Source organism: Gnatocerus cornutus, chromosome 2, assembly GCF_029298725.1.
Source record: "Gnatocerus cornutus isolate USDA-ARS CGAHR chromosome 2, icGnaCorn1.1, whole genome shotgun sequence".
Lineage (NCBI taxonomy): Eukaryota > Metazoa > Arthropoda > Insecta > Coleoptera > Tenebrionidae > Gnatocerus > Gnatocerus cornutus.
The window spans coordinates 14,279,840-14,292,272 of NC_142234.1; the positions used below are offsets into that span (position 1 = coordinate 14,279,840).

The 12,433-nt window shown below is 30.6% G+C and overlaps 1 protein-coding gene across 1 annotated transcript; it reads left to right on the forward strand.

Moving 5' to 3' along the window:
• The first annotated feature begins 11,088 nt into the window (after nt 1-11,088).
• Nucleotides 11,089-12,007, forward strand: LOC148179327 (uncharacterized). Its single transcript, XM_088029528.1, has 2 exons — nt 11,089-11,294; nt 11,345-12,007. Exons 1-2 carry the CDS (start codon nt 11,247-11,249, stop codon nt 12,005-12,007), a joined length of 711 nt encoding a protein of 236 aa, XP_087885654.1. The 5' UTR covers nt 11,089-11,246.
• Nucleotides 12,008-12,433: the final 426 nt, after the last annotated feature.

The window sequence follows — 12,433 nt, forward strand, 5'->3', positions numbered from 1 at the left end:
TACGCAATGATGAACACAAAAAACCAGTTGGACTCAACTGTATTGTATTTTATTGTAATGAGACATAAACTAAACAATAGTAAATAACATTTATGATCAGATTTATTTGCTGCAATTGAAAATAAAATTCCGACATAATTATTTGCCATCAATCTATTCTTACGGTCACCTCCATACTAAATACCTTTTTTGTTTCAATAAATCACATAATGAAATAAAAATCGATTTGCAACGACTACATCTTTAATTGAATGGCAAAACAGAATAATTATTATGAAGTAACACCTTAACGGTAGGTGCAAAGTCATGTATTTTAACGCTATTGAAGAAGAATTTAATACATCTACAAAACAAATTTACCTCTTCAAGCTTTCGCCTTCAAATCATTATGTTCCGTATTTTTTCTTTAATTCAATATAAATCACAAGAAAGAAGTACTTTGGACAATATGCACATGTAATGTCACGATTATTCATGACCTGATTTAGTCTAATATTTACTATGCAAGTGACGTGTTTTGATGCAAAGAAGATGAAGTAAATACATGAAGATGACCATGAGACCATCCTCCTTTTGCCAACTAACGTATATTTTTGTCGTTGCTAATAATAACATTTATAGGTATGTAGTTTGGTTTATGTGGTGCATTGTCTTTTGTCTTCATAACGTGGCCTTGTAGGTTACCCACCTTGTAGTAGCATTTCACTAACATATCACGTCTTTTAAGAACAGAAAATGGGATAGATTAAAGATTCAGATTTAAAAACGACGTATTATAAATTTGCATTACTTATTAAACTAGTGTCAGCGTCAAAACTTAAGGTATTGTTAAGTATTCCAGTCTCTTACAAGCAATTTAATTCGTTAATTACTTATCTAGAACATTCATCTTTCATTTGGTCATTGTTATTATGGTTTCACACCTCAAGTTTTCAGCTGGGATAAGCAATCTGCACCCACCACATATTTAATTTTCTCGGTAAATAGATGCATACTGTTGTAAATCTCGCTGTTAAATCACGATCAAATTAATTGGTATATTAAATTTTGTGTTGTTACTTTTATAAGTCAAGGCTGTTGGGAGCCTCAAGACCAACACTGGGATGTCCGCGGAAGATTCTCAAGCTAACCATGACCACTTTACAGATTTTTAAAATCAGTTAGGTTTTCATGAAAAAATAATTACCACTTATTTTCAGTTAATTAGCCAATTTGTAGCATCGCTATGTAATTACATTACCTAAAAGCCGTAAAACTCGTGAAGAGCGATTAATCATGTCAAAACACATTTAATCAATTTGTAAAATAGAGGTGAAGCATAATAATTAGGCAAAAGTAATGAAACTGGTAGTGACAAGATTCTCAAAAATATGAAATGAGTGAGAATAAAAAAAATCACAGCTCTGTGTTCAAACTAATAAATTTCATCCGTAGACATCCATCATGTCTTCCAGATCTGGCAGGTCTTGACCGTTGGTTGTTTCGTAATACAGTTTCAAGTACATTTTTAATTTGACTTGGTTTTAGGCCATGGATTTTCGACAAAAATCGATAATAAAGATTTTGCACTAGATTGGATGACAGACTAAACGTTGCCATAAAAATCGTTATTTATACCTTTAACCCTAATTTGCATAATGATCTATTACGTTGATACTTATGTTTTATGGCTTCATTTGCCTTATAGGAAACAGGGTTTACCTATCAATTATATTATTATCAATAATAGTCGCTCTTTGGTTAGTGTTTATGGGATTGCCGAAGGTGAATTCAATAAGTAATTTTTGGTCGTATTTTTGTCGATTAAAGTCTAAAAATAAATTAACTAATGGAATAGAAGTCCAAAAATTAGAGAATATAGAACGCAGAGAAAAGACGAGAAATCGAAATATACTCACAGCTAGATGTTGCAATAAATTAATAGGTTATAGACAGAAGCTTACCACTTCAAAATTATTAGTATCTTATCTTTTAATTGTCTCAGTTTAATCTCGAAAAATTCCACCTCGTTAGTGAAGGTGAAGACAATTTGATGACTTTTATTATCCAGTCATAAATATTACTCGTATTCTCATGTAAATGCCTTGGCCAATTTTTTCACCAATTTGTCTATACGTCTCCATGTTTTTATTACTGGCAATAAATACATAATTTAATTATATGACGCATAGGAAATAAATTATCTCATTTATAACATTTAGATAAAAGTTGTTAGATTTTGCATTGAACTTCAACAAACCTCTTTTTGCATATTTTTATAGCAAAACAACACTTTTCAACAAAATGCATTGTAGATATAAATTTTGGCGTTTTCCTGTCGTTGATATTATAAAACTTTATGGGTCGTAAATTATTATTGGTATATTTATAAAAAGTATGTTTCACAAGCGACTCGTCAAGGTAACCAAATTAGATGAATTTCTGTTTACACCAAATCAATTAATTGATGTCTTTTTCCATTGCGAAATATCGAACGAGTTAATTTGGGCAAAACAGCAGATGAACGGTAAAGGAATGTCAAGGTATGGCCCACTAAAAGTTATCTTAATTGGATTATTTTTAAAGAAAAAAAAATCGCAGTTTTGTAATTCCATAAAAGTAAAAAAATACCTGAAAATGTAAGTTATTTCTATTAAAAAATGTGTGGGTAGTCCTGTCTATTTAATGATTGATTGACCTGAAATCTATAAACCAAATACATAAGTGAAAATAAAAAGAATTAACTTTGCCAAAGCCATTTAGTTATGCAAATGCAACAACTAAAGGGAACATTGTCATTATCCTAAATAAATATGTAAAATTTTCACAATGAACGTACGAATACCTGAGATGTCGTGACAGACAGCAATGATAAATTAATAATGAGCTTTCTTTGTATGAATGTCTCTTCTAGCAATAATAACGTCATATTTGAACACATTACTTTTAATATTGCAGGTTAACGAGTTTTTATCATCAATAAATTCTATGTTTGAGTAAATCTACGTAGAAATATGATAATAACGGAAGCTTGCGTAAATCGTAATTAAATTCAGTATATTACGTACGTTACAAAATAGCATCCTAATTAAAGATGAATTGGATGATATTAAACTACTACAAGAATACCAACACAACACAACAATATCGATGTAATTGCCAAAGAGGGAATAAAAATAATTTCATTGCACCATCCGATCGATGCACGGATTTTTTTTTGTCCATCCATAAATACATGACAAAGTTGAATTAATTTTCTAAACCGCTATGAATTAAGTCAATTAGTAAATTTTAATGCCATTTTTGAAGGTTTAGCGATAGTCTAAAACCGCCTTTAGACAACTATTATGTAACAGTACAACGGAATGGTGGAGGAACATCATTTCCTGATTTTATTTATCGCAGCACCATTTGTTGACATTTAGAGCTGCACATTTACCTATTAACCTATAAGCTTAATTAAAAGTGGTTTAATTCAACTATTATTACCCTGTGATGGTTCTCTTGCATCGAAGAACTTTTCATTTTGTTGGTCCCATTGTTTCAGTTTCATCACTGGTGTTGGGAAATCCGAATGATTTATAAATATTTATATTGTCGTTTATTGAAGCGTTGGTGTTTAAAATGATATTTTATCTTTTATATTATATAGTATAGTACGGATGCGGATAATTATTTATATTTATGCAGAACATATAAATTATTATAAAAATTATCGAGAGATTAATTAATTGATGCTCTACAACGCTCGGGGCAATTTTTTGATTGAAAGTACAGCCTTGTGATTTATTTATTCCTAATTAAAGTTTCCAAATTTAAGACATAAAACATTTGTCTTTAGAATTTTTAAGATCGAAGCTTTTTTGCTATTAAGAGTGATCGGATAATTGAGGAAGCCACTCTATTTTTGTCTTGCGACATTTACCAACACAATGAAAAAGTTCAATGCTACATTCCTATAATATTGAAACAACAAATTTCCTCTACATTCCGCTATGGGCTATCATCTCTTCATCGACTTTCCATAGAACTTGAAGTCAAAGGTTACGAAATTAATCTAGTGATGAGCTCTTTGTCCTTATTCTGCCAGCTTAGAATAATTAAGAAACGTATAATTAAAAGAAGAAAAAGCTCAACTTGAAGACCGTAAATATTTACAAGTTCTAATGAGTGTCACATCAAATCCATCGCAATTAACCACAAGAATCCTGTGAATGTACCTGTGAAGTTTTGAAGGACGAGTTATGGTAATTGGAAAAAAAATACCTTGCGACAGATGAAGGTATTGTTTTTTGGTAAAAATGGCATTTGCTACGGGTTTCCAATTTTTGCAATGTGAATATAGGGAGTTGGTAAAAGGTCAGGTGTTATCTTATGAGGAGATCGCCAGACAATGCTCTGTGATGTGCTTCTTAAACTAGATATTAGAGAACTACAAATCATCTTTAAGCAATGCTTTAAAAGGACAAGGACGTGGTGGGTTGTAATTAGCGGATGTAGTTGCTTCAATACATTTTTACAAAATGAGTCATATTTGAGGATGTGAAAATTAATAATCGATTTTGGATAAAAACATTTATCTTTTACGTACGTAGATACTTAATTATAAGGAAATGATTTATTATCTGAACCAAGGAAGTAGCGAATTTTATGAAAAACTCATCATATTTACTTTTAGTTAGGATCCATAGGATATAAGATTTTTTAAAAAGAGAAGAAAAACTCCAAAAGCGAATTTGGTTTTAAAATAATTTGACAACATTGCCATTAGTTCCACAGGCCTTTTGAGCAAAGTTTGACTGCTGTTTCGTTATCAGTTTATTTTATAGCAAGCCCGTTCATTACTGTTGACAAATATAAAAAAATTGATTTATCCAGCACTCTCCTGTATAAATTACGACTTAGACACATGACATTGTCACAACAACAGGATGGCCAACCAAAAGTAAATTTTAAAGCTCCCTGGAATGTATTTACTTTCACTTCTAAATTAGTTGTTTTCTAAAAACAGAAATGTGGTAAAATCTCTACTGAATTACGAACTACAAAATCTCATCAAGTGAAATGGGCATGTTAAGTAATATCTAATATTATGTACTATGCTATCGTTATTAGGCCAAATTGCCTTTGTTTGTAATAAACCTGTTTATCAACAAAATTAATCAATTGGAACTTGTAATTTTAAACGACATATGCATTCTTATTTTGTTCAAAATGTTAACATGAAATGATTTTTACGTGTGTGAATTGCGAGTTTTGGAGCATCACACAATATTTGGATTTGATGACTTAACAATAAGAATGTTATAATCTGTTGTATAATATTCTAGCTTCTAACAACAATTACAACTAACTTATTTGGCGCTGAGAACTAAATAATTATCTTGTTATTTTTTATTAAAAATACCAAATTATTATTTGACAGCTTTCAAACGTTTGCATAATTTTAATATTAATGCAGTAGTGATTGTCGGTCACCATTATATTGTTACATGAATATGCTTACTGTTACAAAATGTAAAATGTCCATCAATAATAATTTACGATGTCATTCAAACGTATTTACATACCAATTGCTAATAAGAATATTTTTATGATCTTTTGACGATTATTGTGATTTATTGAGATGCGTATGTATTTTACGACGCTTATAATGGGAACTCTATTAATCGTTTTTTGTAATATTCTAGAATTGAAAGAGCATCGATTTGTCATCCTTTGCTCTTACATTTTTTTCACAATTAAACATGAGTAGATACATTACAAAATGTTTCTAAATAATGTTAATACCTTACAACTAATCGTTTTCTTCCATTAAAAGTACTTTGTCGTAGTAAACACACTCAGCCTTTTAGATCACTTTAAATGTTTCTTGGTTGTTGTTTCTTTCCAATGTCCACGTCAGACCGACAATGGAAATTAAAATAATTCACATTATTTTCAAAATTGGTAGTATTTTGGCACTCACACCAACTTCACCAAAAAAAAATCGTATTTCTTATACAGAAAAAACATATATTGGAGCAGTATCTTTGTGTCACTTTGTTGTTACGATTTTTACTTTGTACAGCAGATGGCCAGGATACATACAAATACCGTTCACACGGTTCGTTTTAAAGATAATTCTAGACGCCACTTTTATTTCTCACTTTTTGGACAGTTCTGTAAGAATCGTGTTTTTTAAACGAAAAGAATTGTTACGACTTTTTAAAAACTTGCACAGTGTTAAGTACACAGGAACAAAAACAAATTGCTCTCATCTTCTAGGATTTATCATTGTACAGTTTGTCAGTGTTGGTATTGTCGTAAATTGTCTGGTTTTAACATTTTATTACAGAGAACGAAATATTCTTCAATATATTGAAATATACACTCTATATTTTTACATGTTTTTTGCTTATGTCGTGTTGAAGATGCTTTTAGTACGGTACCGACATTTCAGTATTCTTTTGACGCACAAAGTGAACTTAAATATATATGATTTAACCCGTATTAAACGAAAATTGATAGTTTTAAAGCACAGTTCGATATTATTTAACGAAATTTTTGGGTGGGCAATTTTTAATTTTATCTGCTTTGGAGTTTGCCAAAATCTTCGAAATCTGAACAAAGTTATTAGAACTAACACTGACAACTACTCCCAAGTTTCTACTCAGTTGCTGCTACATCGTGTTGGATCTGTTGTTGAAATATTGAGTTTTTGGGTGAGTCGTTAGTCTTTTCGTTTTTTTTTAACTTATTTTTTTAGATTGGATTTAGTTACATAGCTGTATTCAGCGATCTAATAGAGAATGAATATAATACCATTGTGAATTTGTTGTACAGATATGAAACTGTAACAGAGGATATACATTTGGAAAATGAATACGAAATTTTATCCTTCTTGGACGACATTGCTGACTATAAACCAAAGTTTACTGCAGCCAGGTTGTTTACACTTAACAGATCGACAGTTTTTAGTGTTCTTAGTTCTATAACTATTTTTCTGTTGGTATTAATCCAGTTTGATCCACTAACATAAACACTCTATACCTACCTACTTTTTCCTGCAGCTAAATTTAAAATGTGGCTCTATGGTCGGCCCTAAATTTTTACATTATTATTTTTATTATATGATTACTGAGACATTTTACATCCGTTCGGTTTTCTTTCCTTTAAAATTTACATTTTTCAAATTTTGAATTCAACAAGATTTTTAAATCCAAATCATTACAATACGATAAACATAAAACGGCACCAACTAAAAGTTAAATATTCTCAATAATGTGGAGTTATTTTTACAATCTTCAATTCTTATGCATTTCGTATTCAAATTTATTATATGTATACTTTGTATGGTTTACATTCTTAAATATTGTTCATCTTATAATTAATTATGTCATTATTATAACTTCCAAACAGCCGACAGTAGTCAATGTTCGATTATTTTCCCAACTACCGCGATTTGAATATGTAAATAGACCTAAAAGTTCTTTCTCAACACAATCCTCTTAGCTATAAACACATCCTCTAGTAGATCCGACTCTGATAATGTTCCACTGATTGCAACAGGTGTAGCTTACCGAATTGTTAATGATCACTCGATGTCAAATCAAATTTTATTATCATTATCACATTTTCCTGTCCAGCACGATATTAACTTTAATTTCATGTAAATTTTAAAATATTAATTAGCGTATTGTTGTGTCTACTTTGCATTTTTATCTTGTAAAACACCGTATTTTAATGCATTCCAAATTGTTACAAACAAAAAAAATATGATTTGTGTGTCATTGAAACTGATAACATCAGAAACAATAGCTCATAATTTCTTATTGTGAATATGTACGAACTTTAAATAAATGGAAAATTAAAGTCAATCGATCATTTTACAAACGCAAGTGGCTTCTCTTAATTAATTTATTTAAGGTCGCAGAAATAATCCGATAACTGTTTCCTTTGTATTGTGATAGAGTCATCTCTTTGACAGTCGAATCAACAAGTGGTTTCTTATAATGTCAATAAAATGACGTGCATTTTTTCGTACCCATAAATGGTGACTTCGCAAGAAATTGCAATTCATTTTGTGTATCGGTTCCGCTGAATACATCGTAACCTTTCAATTATGTTAAGTAATGATAAACAGTATTTTTCATGGTGCAAGGTTGGCGCTAGTAAATACAAAAATTCCCAATTTTTTTTTTACATGCTGGTAACTGTCATTTAAAAATTTCAAAGCGTGTTTTATCCATTGACATGACTAAAATTTAGCACGGTCTCGTTATTAGTGTAGTTAATTTATTATTACCTAATATAATGAATAGTTACTGTGATGTTCATGGCATTTAGGTGAATGTTAATTACGCTTCCGTTTACGGTAATTAGAAATTATTGTTCACAAAAGTGCACGAAAAATTAAAATAACATCCCAGAAAAAGTTATGTCAAAAATTATTCTTACCTCTTCCAAGTCTGTTTAATTTTTCAGAGAATTTGCCTTCATGTTCCTTTTAACTAATGGACGCCACATTGTAACAGAAACCAGCAATTATCTTTGTGGTTATTTTCTAAGAAATTCTTACTTTACTACTTAAATATTCACTTCTGAATATTTACTTCACAATTTTTAATACAATAGACTCTCCCAAGCAAGTTGTTTATGTATAATGCAATCACCATTTGTGGTATGTGCTCAAATTATCAAATAGCAATAAAAACGTCCAATATAATTTGCTAGAATTTTTTAATTAATTTAAGTCATTTATGCAAATACTACTATTGCTTAATGAATATCTCACGGGAACACCAAGCATCAATATTCATTACCACTAAAAAACTAAACTGAAGTAAAAAGTACATTCTCAACAATAACACAAAAGTAGAATGAAGAATAAAAAACTGATGCATTTACTCCGATTAAAAGACATGTTTATGATACTGAGAAAATTGTAACAATTACCAATTTCTTCAGTTCGTATTGTTGCACCAGTGAAATGTCAAGCCTTGAAGATTTGGCAACAACTCTAATTAAATACAATAAAAATTTGATCTTTCTATTAAGCCTATATTGTTCAAAGCTTGACTTCAAGTGGTAATAATTAACATAATTTTCTTCACATTTGACGGTAATTATTGTATTTAAAGAATGGACCCCACGTAAATATCAAGGGTACGACATAAAAATATCACCCATCACGAATTTACGAATTTATAATCACGTCCTGGCAGATAATAATTCAAGTTTAATTTGTTGTGTTTGATGATCCACTGATATTATCAAAGCGTTTATAAATTATCTTCGTTTCTTTGAACACTTTGTGTCGGGTGAAATGAGCAAAACAGATCATTATTAGCTACGTATGTTGTTTGTTTAAATTCCAGCGGAAGAATGATGGCTATTGTAACTAAAAGCATCTCAACAGCCTTTGAAAAGTGATTACAGTAAAGGTTAAGAGCCCAATTTGGAACTTCTTCACCTCAGCATTGTTAACCGAGCTTTGTGATTTACTGGTTTAAATATTCAATTGATGGTATTAGGTATTACACGAAAAATACATCTGTAATTTGGCAATATTGTAATTATTTTTAATATAATGATGTGTTGAATACGTGTGAAATTTGCTGTGGGTTTATTGTGGTTGAGGTTGCATCATGATAAATTACAGATAGAATTGCACTGAAAATATTTAAACTTAATCTTCTCATTAAACAAATAAAAGTGCCTACCTACCACTTAATGTGCAACAATCCAAAAAAACGAACTTGTGAAAACACATCAGTACCAATTATCAGAAGAAATCTGTAGGTATATTATGAAACTTGATGCAAGAACTTTATAGTGAATTAAATATCCTTCTGTTGTATTCTACAGTATGTCCCCGGATTGAGTTCACAAGAGGGAAAAAAAGTTTATTTTTTATTTTACAAAAAAATGACAAAGGAATAACATTTTTTGCTTATTTCAAAACATATAAATCTGCAATTAAAATTTCAAAATTATTAGTTTGTACTCTTAAAATTAATTTTTTCATTATTTTTATTTATTAAATTTTGTAATCGTATTCAAATAATAGCAGGCTGTGGATTTACAAAATCAAATAGTGCGTTAAACATTAAAGAAAATTTTTCCTAATAATGTGTAAATATTAAAAAATTGGAAAAAAATGCAATTGCATCCTTAACAATAATTGAGAAAATTCGAAACAGTCTTAAATAATTACGAGTTAGAATTGAACTATGTGCTAAAACAGGTAATGGGCCAATCAAATAGTAGAAATTGGTTTGAGTTAAGAAACAAATTTCATTCCTTTGACATTTTTTGCTAAATTAAAATAAAAAAGTTTTTCGTTATTTTTTGTTTTTTTCAATTTCCAGAACACAGCTTGATAATATTAAAGTTTTAATTAAAGATTTATTTATTTTAAATTAAGCAAAAAATATTATTCCTTTGTCATTTTTCTGTAAAATGAAAAATAACGTTTTTTTCCCTCTTGTGAACTCAATCCGGGGACATACTGTATAAGTACCTACAGTATGTGAAAATTTATTACGAGCTACATTACTAATAGCACAAGTCAATTATACCGAAGTTCACCTTTCAAAAATCAAAGCACGACATAAACGCTTGAATAAATAATAAGCTACATTTATAAATTTGTGAAATAACAAGCACAAAATTAACACTGAAGATTGCGATCAACTAACCTTCATAAATCGCCAAAGTTCACTTTATGAGAGATTTGAATCAACATTCATTTATGCAATTACCAGTTGATCGACCCACTTCTTATAAATAACGTTCAGTGCGATTGTTTAAAGTTTCGTGTATATGACGCATTGTTAGTTGTAAATCTCGGCGGTGTATAACAAAGACAGTTATTTGTAATTTTACTAATTTACGATATTTAATTGAAAATCCAGCCGTGCGTGTGATGTCATGTAAGAATTTTCTCAATGTATGTAAATGATCTTCTCTCATTAAAAGCTTGCCGACGTTAAATTAGCTAAGAGGCGCTAATTAACGTTGTGGATGGTGTTTTAGATAATTAGGGAGGATATTTGTAAAAGTATGATCATCATGATCATGATCGTGTTTCCTTCCAAATTCGGGTTTCCGGTATTTACAACTCTTGTTAAGTTCTTTTTTAAGTGAAACCATAATAATCCTGATAAGTTCTAAATGATTGATGAAGATTTACGATTATTTTATTATCTGTTCGTTTCCGTCGAGATATTATATTTATAATTTCTCTACTTTCGTTGTGATACTCAGTGTCTCATTCCTCAAAAATGACCAAACATTTTCTTCTTCTCATTCTTGCCTCTGTGTTATTGCAGGTACTGTTAAAAATCTTGAATTAAATGTAAAATTACTCTATTTCTTGCAGGTCCACAGTGAAGATGTCGCACCCCGAGATCTTGTGGATCAAGCCAAACAACAACTCGACAACCTCCGTGCTATAGTTTTTGGAAACATCCAAGCAGCTCAAGATACGTTTGCCCATTACTATTCCGACATGTTCGCTTACAGCCACAATGTTGTCAGTCTTGGAGACATGTCCATCGCCCAAGAGTACACAACTGTTATATCCGAAGTTGACCAAATCAAAGACCTCGCACACGCTGCCAACAAAGACATTTCCTCTTGCACGGACAACCGTGTACCACTTATCGGTACACTGAAAGGAGATTTTACAAACAAGTTGGAACAGTGTGTCTACGACAAGAATCTACAGACTACCAACATTTTAGATGCTTCGTTTTACATTGTCGATGCGACAATGACGAAAGTGCACAATCTTGAGCTTCAACTTATGCGCTGTGGAGAGAGTCTTCTTTGCATCTCACCTATTCTGACCGAAATTGAATTAGATATGATTACTTTACCGCAAAACATCAAACTTCAGGTTAGTCAAACCGGAGAATCTTTGAATACCTTGAAGTTGCTTATCGGGAGCTGCAGAGATAACAATGTTTCTGCTTTTACTGCGGAAGCTACCGGACTGCTCGCAGAAATCGTGCAGTGTGCTAATGAGATTTTGGAAAATTAATTGTCAACTCAAAACGAATTTTAATGTTTTTAATAAATTATAATTAAACGAAGAAGTTATTTTATTATAAAGGTCCGTTCTGGTAAATAAAAAAAGGCGTCTCAGAAGTCTTAATTGGTGGCTATGCTGTGTTTTGAGATTAAATTCGGATTATCTCTAGATCTGCTTTGATCCTTTTATTAAAAACGAGATCATCATAATCTATATCCTATTGTTATCCTATTTTAAAATTGTGGTTAATCTATTTCGTTGTGCTACTGTAAGTCTAGAAATGTTGGAATTTTTATCAAAATCTTCGAAATAAGGTTCTTCAATTTCCATTTTTTCATTCTTCATTGTTTGGTATCTTTAAAACGTCGTAGTCTTTTTAAACTCGGTTCTTCATTTTTGATTATTTTTTTAATCGAAATTTCAACTTCTGGCAGT

Coding starts and splice junctions, on each gene's coding strand:
- LOC148179327 (XM_088029528.1), top strand. CDS start 11,247: ATGACCAAACATTTTCTTCTTCTCATTCTTGCCTCTGTGTTATTGCAG. Junction 11,295..11,344: donor TTGCCTCTGTGTTATTGCAG/GTACTGTTAAAA, acceptor TATTTCTTGCAG/GTCCACAGTGAAGATGTCGC.